The 19079-nt window shown below is 39.5% G+C and overlaps 1 protein-coding gene across 1 annotated transcript in view; it reads left to right on the plus strand.

Moving 5' to 3' along the window:
• Positions 1-4061, plus strand: part of ASCC3 (activating signal cointegrator 1 complex subunit 3) — a 277788-nt gene extending 273727 nt beyond the window's left edge. Inside the window, exons 40-42 of the mRNA XM_035321897.1 lie at positions 1722-1928; positions 3172-3347; positions 3446-4061. Coding sequence (XP_035177788.1) covers positions 1722-1928; positions 3172-3347; positions 3446-3593 — 531 coding nt within the window. The 3' untranslated portion in view covers positions 3594-4061. The remainder of the gene's footprint in view (positions 1-1721; positions 1929-3171; positions 3348-3445) is intronic.
• The last annotated feature ends 15018 nt before the right edge of the window (positions 4062-19079 follow it).

Consider the following 19079-nt stretch of genomic DNA (forward strand, 5'->3'; position numbering starts at 1 on the left):
TTGCTGACAGTCAAAATGGCCTGTAGCCAAGTGGCTAGTGAATGCGTGTGCCAGCAGGGGAGGAGGCAGGAGCACTTCTTTTAGGTTTATGCTTATTTAGAGGGCTCACAGGATTACAGGATAGGCTTCCACAATCAGCTTTAAGCTGATCTAAGTTCATGCTGTCACCAAAATGATTAGCAAGCTGATCCATCTAGCTGCACAACCACGGTATGGCAGTGCCAACATACTGGGGATGGAGGGGGGGACAGCTCGCTGTGAGAGAGAGGCACACAGCACCTTTTCCTATGGCAGTGCAATCTTAGGTGTACTCACCCTGGCTGCTGTTTCCCTAATTGTGTATTAACATACACCATTTTTGTAAGGATGAATCTTGGTAATGGTGTCTCCAAAAATCAAAGTTAACTTTTACTAGGGCTCTAGACCTTCCAGCTCAGAAAAAGTAATCAGAGATGCATCAAGCACAATCCAAATGAAAACAGATTCTTTTAAAACATAAGATGGTCTAAACGATATATAAAATATGTACGTATGTATACTTTAGCCTTTTTCCAAATTAAAAATTTCTGTTCCATGCCAGTATTGCCCATGTGACTAAGCCTACTCTCTTCATTCCCACAAGATCCCATCTGCTGGCACCTTAGCAAGATCAATATTCTTCCTTTGTTCTCCTTCCTGCCCTCTACCTTGCTTTTCATGCATTTTTTTGAAAACATCAGTGAAGTGCAGATTCCTGCTTTGCTTTGGGGATGGAAAGGAAGGAGGACAGGATGGAGGGTGTTGGTGGTTGTTTTCGTTTTCCTTCCAGTGTCAACCTCATCTATCTTTTTCACCCCTAGCGAGGCCACAAATCACTGCCACCATTCCACAGCAAAATTTGCTATTCCTTCTTCCTAAAAGATTTCATCAAGTGAATATGCTGATTTTTACTAAATGAAAGCCTGTGTTACTTCCCTCCAGTTTTGTCACAGCTTCTCAGAAGTGCTTTTGCTTGTCTGATGGAGACCCAAATGAGAAATACATAGGGTTGCATTTTCAGGATGCTTCATGAATTGCCACACATTCAGCTACATAAATTGTATGCCTCTAGTCACGGTTCTCTGTGCAAAGATAAAAGTTGAGGCCCTGTTGCAGTTCACAAGAAATGACAGACTTAAGATTCCTCTGGAGGATTGTAAGAAGAAGGGTTCATGAAGATCGATGGAAGAAAGCCTTAAAAAAAAAAGTCAGGATAACTTTGGATATGCAGTTGAACTTTTGGTTAATTATCTGAACTGATCCTCTGAACTCTCTGAGGTTTGCCCATTGCTAATTAGCACTGCAGTGACTTGTTCTTTATGGATTATGCTAAGGAAGTTTAATTTAAAACTTAATTATACTAGTTTTTAAGTGGCTTATAGGAAAAAAATACTTTAATCGGGAGTGGTAAGGAATTTTTCCTGTGTTCAGACATCAGTAATCTTAGTGAGGCATGTATAATGTGCTTGAGAGTTTCACATTTGTTTTATTTGCTTAGAAGAAATTAGAGTAAGAGGTTAAGAAAAAGTATTTTATGCTTGTGATTTGAAGAGTTGTACTATTAAATACGATATTCCAATACATAATAAATTATTATTAATATAGAATAAGAATATCAACCACACATTGAATTATTATTATGACAGTCACCTGAATTGTATAGATTGTCTTGTAATCCACAGGGATCTGTTTTTTTTCTACAGGCTTGGAATTTCTTGTCCCGTTTGCCAATTCTAAACGTTAGCCTGAGCATTAAGGGCTGTTGGGATGACCCAGTTCAGCCTCAGAACGAAGTGCCTGTTCCTCTGTTGACAACAGACACACGAGATGACAGAAGATGGATAAAATTGCATGCTGATCAAGAGTATGTTCTCCAGATAAATCTGCAGAGAACCCAGATGGGATATCAGGTACATAAATGTATTATTTCCTTCCCAACTGCACAAGTTTCCAGTAATCCATTTATGTTTTACAGAGCATAACAATATTTTTGTGGTTTAAGAATGATGTAAACTGTAAACACTTTGAAAGTCTTTTCTGTGTTAGTAGTGAAGCAGATGGCTTTTCAGGGTGCAGTAGGACAGTAAATAGACTCTAAAGGTAATATCCTAAACCAGTTAAAGTCAATGAAAAAAATCTGTGATTATTTTTTTACAGAACAGAAACTCATAAAGTTCATTTGCTTGGGTACTATAAAGCAGTAGATATGTTCACTTCACTACCCAAACTCTTACCACTCATATTCTTACATATCTTGCTTCCCCAGATCAGTTTTAAAGTGTCCCTATGAAATTCTCATGAACCTCCAAACTGCATACCAGAGCCCATACCTATAAATATGTTTCTACTTGTTAACACATCCTCAGCCTCAAGGGAAGCTGTAGGAAGAAAAAAAAGGTCAGAGCTTCTCCATAAGCCGTTCGATTTGAACTGGAAAGAAGGAGGGAGCAGAAGCATTTCATGTAATGATCACTGTTTTATAAACATCTCCCAGAATTTGATCCCTCTTTTGTATGAAACAGTTGGATCAAACTGTTTCAGAAGCTTCGTTGCTTTGGTGGTGTTTTTTTCTTCCATATGAATCTTCAGTAAAACCTTTCCATCTACAGAGCACAAAATGAATGCTGATTGAGTGTACATCATTATATCTTTAGCTTTCAGCAGTAAAGTCACTGTTTTAAAGAATAACTGAAATAATCTTTCTTTTTGCTATATCAACCTGAAATAAAGATTTCAGATTCCAGGTGCTTTTTTCTTTTGTCCTTCTATTAATCTTAAACAATATTGTTTAACATTATTTAAAGACACAAGGTTTACAACTAACCCTTCTGCTGAGAATAGCATTTGGGATACATTAGATGAAATTACAAAAAGGGAACAGTATTTCCATTCAAGTTGAAATAGCTTACAAAATAAATGGAATGATATCTTGTATTCTGTTGTGTTTTTTTCCCTTTGAACTGTTTTTCTCTGTTTATTTTGAAAAGAAGTCTTCATCTGGAAACAAATAAAAATATTTTAATTTGCATCTGGCTAAATTATAGTATTATGTAAAAAATCATGTGAGTGTTTTTGTGGTTTTTCATTCAAGGAAGAATGGTATTTTAGAACGATGATTTCCAGTTTTACTAAACTGTTTCTTTTCCCTAACAGGGAAAGCAAGACAGTAAAGCAGTGGCTCCTCGATTCCCCAAAGTTAAAGATGAAGGATGGTTTTTGATATTGGGAGAAGTTGATAAAAAAGAACTAATCGCCCTGAAGAGAACTGGATATGTCAGAAATCGAAATACTGTCTCTGTTGCTTTTTACACTCCAGAGACTCCTGGAAAGTATGACAAATTTAGAAATGAAGTTCTCTTAATGATTCTCTCTTCCACGTGGCTGATACCTAATTTCTAAACTAACAATTCTGCTTTTTACATTTTAGGTGTATCTACACTTTGTATCTCATGAGTGACAGCTACCTTGGCATGGACCAACAGTATGATATTTACCTGAATATTATCCCAGCTGGTACCTCAGCACAAGCCACAACAGAGGTATCTGATGCTATGAGTCACCTGACTTTAAGCTAAGGTGATCTGAAAAGTCAGTTTAGAAGAACTGGTCTTTCTGCTAACATATCTGGTCATTCTGGACATCCAAAAAATGCATTTGCCTTAGTGGAACCAACTTCTAACCTCAAGACAACTAGGAAATTGAAAGTGACTACTGTATTGACTCTGGTAACACAGAGTTAGCCACAGTGGCCTTACTCCTTTGTAAAGTTTTGTCTTTTCTTGGTGCATCTTTCTTCTTGCAGAAGTCATACTGATCTCTTTTATTCCTGATAGAGTTGCTGTAATTCAATTTTGACACATCAAAATAAAAGATATTGTAATTTGCGCAAATTTAGGGCTATAGTCTTCATTTTGAAAAGCACTCATGTATTAATAGTCCATTTTTTTTTAATTTATAGGGAAAAATACAAAATTTGATCTAAGAGCTGCTGAAAATATTGATGGATGTGTTATATTTCATGTTTAATAAAATGTCCATATTAATGTTTTGCATTCATTTTTTTTCAGTGTAAAACATATGAGATACATAATAACAAAATCCTCCTCTTATGCAATGCTACATTTTAAAGGTGATAGTCTAAGGAAATTTTTTCTAAGATTTATATTAAGTGTGCAGTAAGTCTGGTTATAAAGGCATGCTAAACAGTCAAAAATATTTCCAGTATAGAAATGATGCTATTTATATAGATAATAATTAAAGTTGACTCTCTACATTTACATGTAACACATATATATCATACGTATAGATTACATATGTAACAGGTTCTTTAGTGTTTTTTCCTGGGTTTTGAAGGAGTAGGGCAAATAAAATCATGTGTCATGGTCTAGGTTTAAGTGCTAGAGTGGATAACTTCGTTCTGTGAATAAGGAAGAGTTGGGCTCCAAAGAATGGGAACAAGAATGAGTTCTGCCAGACAGCAGGTAGTGTCTAAGAGAGGCACAACTCATTCTTGATACCACAGATGCTTCTACCTAAAAGACATAAGTCTAAAGGGAGAAGGTAGCAGCATTTATCTTTTGCACAGTACAGTGATTAGACTGATAGCCTACAGGTCATGAGGTTAGTCTTTTTGTCAGCCTTCAGAGGATTCAAGATGCTGAATAAGTACTTGAAAGCAACATGTCACAAAAGCATCATGCAACTTCATTGGGATAGATCTTAAACTCAGTATTAATATTTGAACTTGTTCAGCTTTGCATTCAGATGATAAGCATTACCTCACTGAAGTATCATTTTGCTGTCATTCTCATTGTATTTCACCAGATCAAAGAATACAGCAGAGGTGTTGCCTGGAAACTTCCCACCCAAAAAATGATAGCAGGGCGACCTAGAGCTGTTTGTCCAGAATTATGTCTAGTCAGCTATTGAATATCTCCAAGGATGGAAACTCCACAACCTCTCTGAGCAACCTGTTCCTTCCATTGCTTACAACACCCTCACAAGAGGTGTTCCCTGATGTTAAGACAGTCTCCTGTATTTCCTTTTGTGCCTCTTGTCCTGCCACTGGGCAACACCGAAAAGAGCCATCTCTTTGTACCCTCCCTTTAGATATTGGTATATTTTGATAAGCTCCCCTTGAATCTTCTCCTCTCTAAAGTAAACAGCCTTTATCAGCCTTTCCTCGTAAGAGAGGTGCTCCAGTCTCTTCATCATCTTCATGTCCCTGCATTGGACTCTCTTCTTTATGCCCATGTCTCGCATACTGAGGAACCCAGAACTGCACACAGCACGTTGGGGTAGCCTTGCCAGTGCTGAGAGGGGAAGGATCACTTCCCTTGACATTGGCCTGCTGGCAACACTGTATTACAGGAACGAGAAGGCTGGCTGATTTCAAAGGGTCAATAGTTAATAATTGATTTGTTTCATATACACCTGGTACTTCTACATTGTGAGAAATGTTTTATAAATAATCAATTTGGTAATTGAGTGTTTTCACAGATCGTCATCACATCACCTGGTAATGTTAAAAGTGTTTGTTTCATTATTGCAGGCTGACTATTGCATAAGATGGGACAATACCATTAATAGAAAACGTTGTCATTATATCACCAGCCTGATAGGTGATACTCTGGCTTTCTCTGCTTTTTGGACTATTTCCAATATAATATGGACACATAATATATATGTGTCACTCAACACATAGATTTTTTTCAAATTTGTAGGCACAAATTTGGTTATTCACACATTTACTTGGTCCTAAGCCCATTTTTAAGAGAATTGTATTCTCTAATCTGCAAGTAAATTGTCACAGAAATTAAGTCCTTTCTTTGGGAAAATGCTTGGGTGAAGCAATATATTGTCCTTCAGCAATTTTAATTAATTAGGAAAAGGAGCTATGCCACTCACACAGCATACCAACATGATGATACTAGCTCTTGCTGCTTTCTAAATGTACGTCACTAAATAGTAACTGCAGAGTAGCAGACAATAGCTTCAGTATTCTGTATTAATCAATTAAAGAAACTCTGTAATGTCATTTGTACCATTTGTACTTTGGTTTGGAAATATAGCATTTAATTTCCTGGTATGATAATTAGTTTTAGAAATAGCTTGGTGAAACCTGAATAACATTATAAGCTCCTTTTGTTTTTTTCTCCACAAAAGTCTTGGACACCTGAAGACAAAGTCTGAAGAAAGACAGAATAAATTTAAGCAAATAAATTTTTAATTATAGAATCACATAATCATCTAGATTGGAAAAACCCTTCAAGATCACCAAGTCCAACCATCAGCCTGGCCTGCTGAGTCCCATCACTAAACCAAATCCCTTAGGGCTACTGGACGCTCAAATACCACCAGGCATGGGGACTCCACCATTTCCCTGGGCATCCCTTTCTGGTGTTTGACCACCCTCTTCATGAAGAAATTCTCCCAAATATCCAATGTAAACCTCCCCTGGTACAACTTGAGACCATTTCCTTGAATCCTATCACATGTTACTTGAGAAGAGAGACCGAGATAGCCTCCTTGCTGCAACCTCTTTTCAGGTACCTGTAGACAGCAATGAGGTTTCCCCTGAGCCTCCTCTTCTCTTTACTAACCAACCACAGTTCCCTCAGCCACTCCCATGCATGTGCTCAAGCAGTGAGGGGCCGTAAAACAAACACAATATTTGAGGTGCAGTCTCACCAGTGCTGTGTACAAGGGGACAATCACTTCCCTAGCCCTGTTGGCCACACCACTTCTAATGCAGGCCAGGATGCCATTGGCCCTCTTGGCCAGCTGGACACACTGCTGGCTCAAGGTCTTCCAGCACCCTGTAGGTCCTTTTCTGCTGGGCAACTTTCCAGTTGCTCTTCACCAAGCCTATAATGCATACTGGGTTGTTATGACCAAGAATCACTATTTATGTGAATAAGATTAAAAAATAAATTTTAAAAAAATGATGTATTTGAAACAGCTGCTTAGAAGGAGAAGTCAGAATGTTTGATCCAGTGATATCTAATGGGGAAAAGTAAGAACAGCTGTCTAACAAAAGTATGAAAGTCAAACACAATAATAAAAATAGAGATAAATATCTCTTAACTATCCATTATGTATAGATAAGCAAATTGGCAGTGCATACAGAAAGTTTTAATGTTAAATTTCTCAGTCCAGCTGGCAAGCTTTTTTTTTTTTGTCATTCAGGGAGCAGCTGCAGTTAGTGCCTGCCGCTTAGGTATCATGCTTCTTCCAAAAACTGGAAAAAGCAACAACAACAAAAAGAACAAAAACCGCACATGCATCTGTGTTTCTACTCCTTTAAGTCCTCCTATGCGACTGCACCCTTTCCACCTGATGTACTAATGGCATCACAGCAGCCCTCAGCCCTTAGGTCTAGGTACGTACAACCACTCCCCATCTCTCCTTAAGGAACTTTTATAATGTAACGTGTTATTTAGAACCTTACTTAAGATTGCAGTTCTAGTCCAGGTCCAGAATGTGTGACACCATGAAACTATCTTTACAACTGCAGTCATTGTCATCTGTTGTAAACTGAATCTCTGGATGCCTTAATTTCACTCAGATGAATTCAAGGTTTTAGGCTGCTGACCCAAAATTCCTCTTCCTCACTATCAGCTTGCTCCTAGAGACCACCATCCTGAAGGGAGGAATTTCAGGAAGTCTCAGTCATCAGCTTCCATCCAGCAGCCTAGTCTAACACTTGAACATCCACTGAACAGGCTGTACTTAAAGAAAGGTAAGTTGTGTAATTCTGATTCCTCTCAGGAAAAGATACCTACATTTAAGTGTCTCTACAGGCAGCTGAGGAGTTAAAGCTCCTGCTAGAGGAGATAAGTGATTGATTCAGCTGCCTACACTGTCTAAACCCTTTTGAAATCACCATCCCACAAGGCTTCTATTTCCTTTAAGTCTTACTTACGTGGGGTAAGTATACATAACAATTAGTGAAGACCAGTGCAAGCACAGCTGTGGAATGAAACAGTGCTGAGGACTGTGTTACCAGTCTGCCTGTTCAGGAAAATGCACAATGCAGCTCCAGTGTAGTCCACACTTCTGGATTGCATCTTCTGGATTAGTGGCAGCTGAAATAAATCCTGTTCCCATGCTTGAGAACAGTTTATGGTGTGCATCGACACAGCGGGAGCAGAGCTGGTAAGGGATGCAGCACAGAACTACGCTTCTGGCCTGTCCCAAAATGCTAATGTAGACATACCCTACTAGCCCAAGGAGGGTGTCTTGGGCACCCTCTGTTGTCCTAAATGACACTAGATGCTTATGCTCAGGTAACTGATTCAAGCCCTCACGTACTCAGAGCGAGCTGAATCATTCACCAAAATCCAACCATTCCATTAGAACTCTGTTAAGCGTATTCGTTATGCTGGGGGCTTAGAGGCCTTGCATCCATTTAGCTACATAGATACCCAAACAGCATCACCTAATTTTACGTATCCCCTTTTCCAGCTAAGTTGCACACCATTGGGCTTGATTTAGCTGCTCACACACAGAGAGCTAGTGCCACTTAATATACAGTACCTCAGCTGGCTTCTATATTCAGCTTCAGAAGCATGCAAGCCATCTGGGGAGGGCTAACAGAGGTGAAACGTGATGCTGCTGCTTCTGTCACTCTCTGCAGACGTCTCGGGTAACCTGAAGCATATGAAATAGCACTAGGTAACCTTATTGGCACTTACAGCACTTAGGTAAGCATATTGGGCCTTTATTACTTGTTTAACTATAGGTGAGCAATTCAGTGGCTTAACTGCATCTAACGCATTTCAAAATCACTGTGGATGTTTGAGTTGCTGTTCTAGAAGACTTAGGTCAGAGGTTGGACTCGGTGATCTTGGAGGTCTCTTCCAACCTAGACTATTCTGTGATTCTGTGAAGACAGCAAGTCTTCCATGGGTGCTGTGTCACTTCTGCTATCCCCATGCAGATACACCGGTCTCAGGGGGTGGGTATCTACATACTCAAGCTTAGTTAGCTAATGAAGCCCACACTATTTGTAAGTCAGAACAAACTTAAGTTCTGTCCAAAATTCTCTCTTCTGTAGCAGAGTGCAAGCTATTTTATGAGAACTAAGAAATCTGTTTCACAAGAAGGAATATGTTCAAAAAAGGGTTGGATGCCGTACAACGCCAATCTATATTTAAATTCCACCTGTCTTTTTATAGAAGTACCTTGTGAAATGGCGTGTATTTTCAGCACACACTGTATTTCAGCAGACCATGCCAAGATTTACATCAGCAGGAATCTCAATGCACATTTTGCTGGAGTGCTTTGCAAAAGCTGGGGAACAAGCTTACCAAATTTGTCATTAATGGCACAGACCAGTAGCAGTGTGAGATTAAGCTGTTTGCATAAAATGTATGAAGGAAACTTTTTTGGGAACAAATTCTACTGTTTGCACAAAATAAATTCCTGGATAAAAAAAAAACAGAGGATACAGAGGTAGGCTACAGAGGATTCAATCTAGACAGAAGAAACAAGTTCTGTAGAAAAGGATCCTCTGCAGTGATTACGCCATACTGCAATTAAATATGTTTACAATATGTCTTGTACTCAGATCTTCTAATGAGCTCCATACCAAATCAATGTGATCTGAATATAGCTATCTCTAAGTCAGTAAGCCTTTCTTCTGCAGCCCCATTCCTACAAAGTCACAACCACCCTCTCTGATCTGCCCATTTAAAACTGATCCTCTCCTGCAGTCTTACTTGCCGAATCATATTTTCTTTATTTCAAGTCTAAAAAGATTACACATGTACCCAACTACATAATACTAATTAATTCATTACAAAACTCTCCTCATAAATAAAGTAAAATCTTTCCTAAGACTACACATTAGGCTTTGCTGCTTCTTTTTTCCTTCAGCTTAGACTTGTCCTACCAAGACTCTCAATAATAACATCCACCCAAAAGACACGGCTTGTAGTTCTCCATGCAGGAGATCCATACAGAGCAGAATTGGTGAGAGCCCACTGTACAGTGACAAGAGACCACACAGGTGAGAGGAAAAGATAGAAATCTCATGAAAAATGTCATGGGAGTGACTTGGGGTGGAGGGAGCCTTAATCTGGATTTTAGACTAGAAATGAGAACTTGGGGGGATAAGGAAAGTCAATAAAGACATTGGAAAGATGTGTTATAAAAACGATGGAATGAAGGATGAAAAAGTGATCCGTGATGAACATCATCAGTCCCAATAACAAGATTCCCACTAACTTATGACAGCAATGGTGAAATTGGGAATTTCTGAAAAATCGAGCTCTTGGTGATGTGACACATGTACATGTAGCTATGCAGGGCTATGATATTAATGATATTAGTTACTGGGAAGAACAGTAGAAAAGGGCGTCGAAATATCACCATCAAACCATGTGCTAAATCTACAGGAACGTGATAACAGCATTCTTCACATACGAGCATGTTTGAACCTTGGAATGGAAATAACAGTTTCTACATGTAGTGCTAATGTAGGAAAATTAAGCTTATGTACTTGACAGTGATACTTTCTTCTGGCTAGCAGGATTAAATTGTTTCAGGTGCCAATAACACGTGGTGAGTTCCCATAATGTATTTGTCAGCAAATTCAACTAATTAGGGACTAATTACTCATTGTAGTACCACAGTGATATCAGGTTCTAATAAACTGTCATCATGGTAGCTGTAAAGATCCCACAATTAAGCTTTATTTTATTTTCTCAAACGATTGCAATGACTAAAGAGACAGCTGGGAAAAAAAGACAGAGAGGATTCTGTCATCTCCATTAAAAGGCCCTTTCACTCACCCATGCCAAAACAAGATTTGTCCCCAAAGTTTTTTGGCTATTTTGCTCTATCTAAAATACAACATAAACCAGAATTCAACTCCACCAAGAGAGATTGCTTGACTAAGGGTTTGCCTCACCCAGCCCCAGTGTCCTGCTGCTGCTTTGCGCGGCTCTGCCCTGTCCCATCCTATGGGAGTTGTGGTCTCTTATTTTGCACTTGGACCAAGTGGGAGCCCTTAAGTGCCAAGGCACAGAGGAAGTCCTGGTCCGTGATTAGGCTCCTGCATGCTGAGCTCTCCAAATAACTGCAAAAGGCCCCACTGTGCTAAACGCACAATATGAGGCCATGTTACTCAAGAATGTATCAAGCAAGAGAGGTGCAAAATCCAAAGCACAGTTAGCTGTGTCATTAAGGCAAATGCCAGATTAATTTTAGATTTCAATTCTGAGTGACTTGGTTCAAAGAGGGAATGAGCTAATCTGGGAGAAGAAGGATGTGGAGATTTTTTGGTTATTAGTGTTAATGAAATTCACAGGACTGACCGAGGTGAACTAGTCTCAGGCCGTACCCACGCATGGGATGCATATCTGGTTGAGTACAACTTCTGTCTTTGTGCATCTCAAACATTTTTACCTGAATCCTGAGTGTAAACGCTGACAAAAATCTTCCAGCCTTATCCTTGCATATAAGGATAACAAATGTGTACCTTTTGGGAGAAGGCAGCTCAGAATAAAATCATCCTCCTGCCTGGATGAAATCCTTTGCTTTTACCTGTTCTAATATACATGTCAAGATAATTAATCTAAGCTCTAAGCTATCCAGATCCTGTTATTCTAAATGAATATATGAATTTGTTGTCTTTAAAAAATATATACTTGGGCAAGAGGCTGTGCTGAATCATTAAAATAATAGAAAACATAATCAAATGATGACTGAAAGCATTTGTAATGGAAAAAGAGAGTGAGCTAATCAATGAATTCACTTTGCCCAGCCGCACAGAGCCAAGAAATGCAATAGGTCTCCTGGTATTAAATACATCCATTTATGAAGCAATGAGACATACAGCGATGACATTCAAACTCCTTAGGTGCTTAAGAGCAGGAGAAATGACACTGGGTTATAAAGCTGAATGAAGCAAGATCGTACAGTTGCAATATAACTCAGGAGGTAATGATTTTTTATTTTGTTGATGTGTGATGTGATTTTGTTTATCTTTTGGGGAGATGGAAAAGCAGGTCTCAGTGAAACATCTTTGGCACCTGGCTACAATATCGATGTCCCTGGAAAATTGTCACAGAATGGCAGTGCAATGACAGTTCTTCCCTTTTGTTCCTGAAACAAAAATCTCTGTGTCAAGGTTACCTGTCCTCTGAGACCAGAAGTACTCGCTGAGCATATGGGAGTTTTGCTCAGGCTTGGTATGCTGACTTAACAGACTTTGATTCAGGCTGCTGGAACTTAAACTTCCATTTATTTTACCTGAATTGCTCAAGACAGCAATAGCAAACATACACATTATGTGTCAGATGTGTACTTGTTCATTCACTGCTTTGAAGTTGGAAGAGTGGGACAAAATTCTAGTAACTTTGCATTTAGGCAGTGCATTTTTTTATTATTATTTTTTTTAAAACATAAAATATTAAAGGCTTTCTGTAGAACACTGTGGTGCAGACTCTCTGATACTGGAATTTTTGTCCCACCAAAAAAAAATAAATACATTGGGAATCACTCATCAGCAATGGCAATTAAAGTTGCCCAGAGAGTTGCTCTGATGCACTGCTTTGGCAACAAGAGCCTAAATTTCTATTGCAAACTTAATGCACCTCAACAACTACACTGAACCTTGTCCAAAATTTTCTCAAGACCAGGGTCCTCAAGGAATGTGGTCTTAATGGACCTTTAAGAAATAGTTTTTTTAAAGAAATAGAGGGTCCAGATGAATTGCTAGAATATTCTGTTGTTTGTAAACATAAAGCAAACAAAAAAAAAACGAACAATTTCACCAAAAGAACAATGTCTAGAATGCACAACATATTTTTTTTCATTTAAAAATATGTAGCGCCTACATATTTGTTTTAAAGCCTTGGGAAACAGATAGATTAATTTATTTTTATCAGTGGAAATTTGGGAAATATTTGTATTGCTAAGGAGACAAACAGAACCTGGAACAAAATTCCAACATTAAATGACTGAAAAATAAGCTGAAGTTTCTTTTCTGATGATGCACTACCCTTTTCTTCAAAGATCGAAGGATAAAATGCATTCTCAATGTATATTATTAGCAGATCAAATTTAGTTTCTGCTATTATTTTCAAAGGATTTGGTGAACAGACAGTAGCATTAGTATTATCTATGCCTTCACTCAGACCTAGGGCTCAAAGATTAACAGCTGCAGATTTTATAACAATTCTAATTCGGGGATAAATCTTATTTTCTTGAATTGGATGGGTAGGTAATGTCCTAAAGTTATTTAATTCTTAGGAACCATTGACTTTACAGGAATAGACTAAGAACTCATGACCATGAAAAATTGCTAATTGGATGAAATTAGATGAAAAAATACCTCTAATGAGAAAAACAGAATAAGAATCCCATCTCCAAGGAGAGCGAGAGCTTTGAGTCATGCAGACATGGCTGCTGTGAGGCAAAAGTCCTGCTTGTTTTTATTAAACAATCTCATCTGCTTTCATTACATCAAATTATTTTTTTACAATGGCACAGCTTCAACAGAAGCATGCCTCCATTTATGTAGTGATTAGGGCACATTAGGGGAAAACATGGTCAGAACGGGGAAGAAAGAAGTAAAGGGGGGAATTTTGTGTGGGAGCAGACGGGACAGTGGACCGCAACTAATTTTTAAAAGAGAAAGAGTGAGTCCTAGCTCTTGTTTTGAAAGACAGCGAGCCTCTCTTTTCAGGGGCAGGTTCCAAGCAATGTGTCCTAAATAGACAAGAACCTCTCCTGGTGTCTCAGGCAAGGTGCCAAATGTAAGCTATGTTTCTGTGTTCCATCTTTGTGCTAGGTTTCTCTCTTCATGTTCAGGTATCCAGTCTCAACTGAGAGCACAATTTTCCATATCCACCACATAGGGGAGTTCTTACAACTTACATCTTGAAGTCCACTCTGGATGCACCTAGGGCAGTGCTATTTAAAAATCTTTTCTGTCTTCCTAAATTAGCGTGTAGTCTTCATTTTATAAACTCTACATGCCCTTTCTTGATTTTTTTTTCATCTATGTTTACTTCACCTTAGCTCGCACTGAAAGAGCTCTAAGGAAGCTACACCTTACATCATGCCAACTTGATGATAAGAATAAGTACTCCACATTAAAAATTGTTCCACATCCTTACACTTGGAAGTCTACCATGTGACATTAATGAACTATAGTCAGTTATGTCAACAGTTCTCAGGGAAGGAAGACTACATAGATTCACTGTGGTGTTATATGTACATATAAATATACATAAATATTATAGCAAAATGAACAGGTTACTTGAACACAATAAGCCATTTAAGTCAGTAGTTACAGTTGCCATCACTACTGAACAAAGGCAGGAACCCACCAAAACAAACATTTAGAAGAGAAATGTCACTTTGAACCCTTGGAATAGACAAGAGATTACCCACTGTAATCTGATCCCCGCGTAAGTGTGAGGTTTATGCGTAACTGGAGAAGACAAGTCTCCTTGAGAATTAAGTCCCACTACTCCTTTTCTTGCAATTAATAATAATAATAATAAACTTTATCCACAATCATTATTTCATTCTCTTATCTGCTGCTTATCTCTTCATTTAAGAAACTTCGTGCAACTCCTTTCTGTCAATACATTGTTATGCCATCTCCTCTCCAAACCACAAAATTTCAGGCTATGAAAAGCAGCTGTATAATAAAATGTAGGAACAAGGATAAATCAATTCCCTGTTTAAAAAATCTTGTTTTCCTTATTCTTTTTCCTCTCCCATAATTATGTTCGCTCTTCCGTTTCAGCCTTCAACTCATCTTCATTTCCATTTCCCAATCTGTCTAGCTTTGCTTCTATTTCATTTACGCCCTCCTCTCTTTCCTGTGGTGCACCCTCTTTTCTCTTTCAGATAAATACATACACCTAAACAAGTTTAAAAAAATCTTACTGCTACTTTACTACTACTGTTACTCCAGAGCTTTCTGTGTGTTCCATTGGCTATTCCATTTCTATGCCTTTATTTTCATACTATGTTCCAAAGTCTGATTGTAACTTAACTTACTTTTCCATCACCTTTGTTATGTGATCTGTTATAACTCTTCTTACAGTAGTTTTTTGATCCTAAGCACTAGCCACAAGTGTTTGTGGCAGTTCAGCCTGTCTATTGAAGGAACTCTATGCCAGCATCTAATTGTGAACTACAGGAAGAGATTAGCTAAACCAAGTCTCATTTTCACATTTTTACCCCATCAGTAAAGTCTATTTGTTCAAGATTACTTCATATTTTAAGTGACAGATAATAACCAAAAGATATCTTTGTATGGGCAGGAAGAAAAATAAGTCCTCTTGGGTGAAAAGTTAAATGATGGTTGCAATTTTCAAGAGTTATCAACACGTATCTTGCTACCAGTAACACCTGGCAGTAAGACCAGGAAAGCCTGGAGTTTTCCATATTTCTCATTTTGGCCACCCTTCACTTGCAGATCAGATCACTCTCTTCATTTGCTCTTGTGCTCCACCTAGACAACCACAAAACCAGGAGTTTTCTTCAGCCATGCTATCTCCATTTGTTCACTCATACTGAAGAGGGATGAATCAGCTTTCATTTGACCACAGGAGATTTTATTTTTTTTTCCCAAGCCTAGACTATGCTCTTCTGCAATCAGAGGCCCTCAAGCAACCAGTTAGGCAAGAGCTGACTGAGAAACCAGCCAGGCCATGAAATGTCTAGAGAAAACAAGAAAAAAAGTCTCCAGTTCATCTCTGTTGTTCAAGTAGTATTATTGAAACTAACACAGACAAAGGTTTTTTACCACGTGACAGTTTAAGAGCATTCATTTAATTTCGGTATAAAATACTGAGTTCAAATATTCCACACTGAGACAGCAACAGTTGTCAAGCCTCATCCACACACTAGATTGGCACAGGAGGATACAAATCCACATTCTTCAGATGATAAATCAACCAAATGGCTGACTGCAGACATAGGACTGGGTTATTCTCCAGCTGCCCATTACAAAATTCCCCTGGTGCCCTCAGCACCAAAAGAACCAAGATACTGGTCTGATTTGGTAAGATCTTCTTGTGTTATCACTGTTTCCAACTGCTGAATATGGACATCTTATGATGTTAAAAAATACACAGTTCCGGTGTTCGTATCCTATACAACTCTGCCCTTTAACAGATCAACATATTTCTCAGCAAATATTTCATCTCTGAAATAATTCTAAAAACTGAATTACATTCAGTTGAAAACAGCTTGCCTAAGCATACATTTGAGGCAGACAATCATCTCACTTCATGCTAATTCTTAGATCTAAAGAGAAAAAGAGAGAATTTTTTTTTTCTTTAAAATGAGGGGAAAACCCTATAAGATGACTAGATCTGGGGTGCAAGATAACACAGACAATTTCCAACATAAATGCTAGTTATTAGGTGTCATGTAGAGTCAGGAGTTGCCATGGAATCCATTTGCTTCTAAACCAGCTCCTCCTGCTGGAATACTTTCTCATTATTATTTCTTTCAATAGCACAAAAGGAGCTGGCTAGAGAAGAAATGCTATTTTAAGGTAAAGTTTCTACTACGTCTGCAATCAGACATGAAATTAAAATCTAAATTTAAAGCTATATTTCTGTTCAAATGTAAAGCTACGTTACTGTGGTCAGAAGAACAAAATTGTAGGCTGTTTATAGAGATTCAGTAAAGCAGAGAAAACAAATTATAGCTTAAGTATTTCTTACAGCTGTCTTCCCACGAGTGAAAATAAATGTCATATCTGAAGTCTGCTGTTTACATTTTCCCATAATGCTTAACTTTTAACATTTTCGTACTAGTTATTCCATGCAACAGCAGCCTCATTACCAGCCTAATTACTAATGTCCTTGTATGCAGAACAGTGTGTGTACGCTGGACACTGGGTTTATTAGACCAATGAACTCACTTGTTGTGATGTCAGTTTCAATAGATGGATTTTACAAGAAAAAAAATGTGATCATGCCTTCAAACTCTTGACATGCTGATTATTGGGTTTCAATTCTTTTGCATACAATGTACTGTGGTGAGGCTGGAGGACAATACTGGAAAGTAACCAGCAATATTAGAAAACTATGTCAGTGATTTGCAGCTTGGCATGTTAATACTTATTATTAATAATATTGTTTATTATAGACATTGACTAGCATTGCATCTGGAAGCTCTAAACAGAAATAGGATTCTATTGTGATCAGCGCTGTATGGAGATAAACACAGCCCTCGCCTCCAAGAGCTTGTATTGTATGACCCAGTCTTGTAAACTGATCTGGGCAGATAGATTCTTGCGCCCCTGCAGAGTGCCCCAGCCCTCCAACGTGGTCTGAGCTTCCTACATAGCCCTCATGTGGAGAAGTAGCAAGCAAACTTCAGGTGTGGGGAGCCCAAGCCTTTCTGATCTGCTCCTCTCCCACCCTCCCACAGTTGAACTACACCCAAGGGAAGTTTTGGCAAATCCACCATTTTATTGAACGGGATTTTAATCTCAGTCACTCCTTAGAGTGTGTGGTGGCATAAACATCACAAAGTCACTGAGTGGTTGAGGGACCTCTGGAGATCATCTAGTCCATCCCCCCTGCCAAGCAGGGTCACCTCGAGCACGTTGCACAGGATGGCATCCAGGTGGGTTTTGAGTATCTCCAGAGAAGGACATATCTCCACAGCCTCTCTGGACAACCTGTTCCAGTGCTCTATCACCATCACAGTAATAATTTTTCCTCATGTTCAGCTGTAACTTCCTGTGTTTCAGTTTGTGCCCTCTGCCTCTTGTCCTGTTGCTGGGCACCACTGAAAAGAGTCTGACCCCATCATCTGGACACCCCCCCCTTAAGATATTTATATACATCGATGAGATCTCCTTTCAGTCCTCTCTAGGCTAAACAGGCCCAGCTCTCTCAGCCTTTCCATATAAGAGAGATGCTCCAGTCCCCTAGTCATCTTTGTAGCCCTCCACTAGACTCTCTCCAGGAGCTCCATGTCTCTCTTGTACTGGGGAGCCCAGAACTGGACACAATATTCCAAGTGTGGCCTCACTAGGGCTGAGTAGAGGGGCAAGATCACCTCCCTTGACCTGCTGGCAACACTCCTCTGAGTGCACCTAGAATACTGTTGGACACCTTGGCCACAAGGGCACATGGCTGGCTCATGGTTAATTTGTTGTCTGCCAAGTCTCCCAGATCCCTCTCCACAAAGCTGCTCTCAGCAGGTCAGTTCCCAGCCTGTACTGGTGCTTGGGGTTATTCCTCGCTAGGTGCAGGATCCTGCACTTGCCTTTGTTGAACTTCATAAGGTTCCTCTCCTCCCAGCTGTCCAGCCTGTCCAGGTCCCTCTGAACGGCAGCACAGCCCTCTGGGGTATCAGCCACTCCTCCCAGCTTTGTGACAGCAGCAAACTTGCTGAGGGTGGGCACTGTCCTTCAGCCAGGTCATTGATAATGACCTTGAACAGGACTGGACCCAGCACTGACCCCTGGAGGACACCGCTAGCTACAGGCCTCCAACTAGACTGCACCACTGAGCACAGCCCTCTGAGCTCTGACATCCAGCCAGCTCTCAGTCCACCTCACTGACCACCCATCTAACCCACACCTCCTGAGCTTGCCTATAAGGATGTTATGGGAGACAGTAATGGAATTGCTGAAGTCCAAGTAGACAACATCCACCGCTCTCCCCTCATCTACCCAGTTAGTCATTCCACCACAGGAGGCTATCAGATTTCCCCTTGGTGAACCCATGCTGACTACTGCCAATCACCTTCTTTTCTGCCACATGCTTAGAGATGACCTCCAGGATGAGCTGTTCCATCACGTTTCCAGGGATGGAGGTGAGGATGACAGGCCTGTAGGTTCCTGGGTCCTCCTTCTTGCCCTTTTTGAAGACTGTTGTGACTGGCTTTGAAGACTGGCTTTCTTCCAGTCCTCAGGCACCTCTCCTGTTCTTTATGACCATTCAAAGATGGTTCAAAGATGGTGGAGAGTAATATAATTACTCCCCATAACTGCAAGTAGACTCCTGCACTCATGCAGAGGTCTGTGGTACCTTCCAGGAAGCTCCCCAGCATGCTGCAGCTTC

Source organism: Oxyura jamaicensis, chromosome 3 (assembly GCF_011077185.1).
Source record: "Oxyura jamaicensis isolate SHBP4307 breed ruddy duck chromosome 3, BPBGC_Ojam_1.0, whole genome shotgun sequence".
Taxonomy (NCBI): Eukaryota; Metazoa; Chordata; class Aves; order Anseriformes; family Anatidae; genus Oxyura; species Oxyura jamaicensis.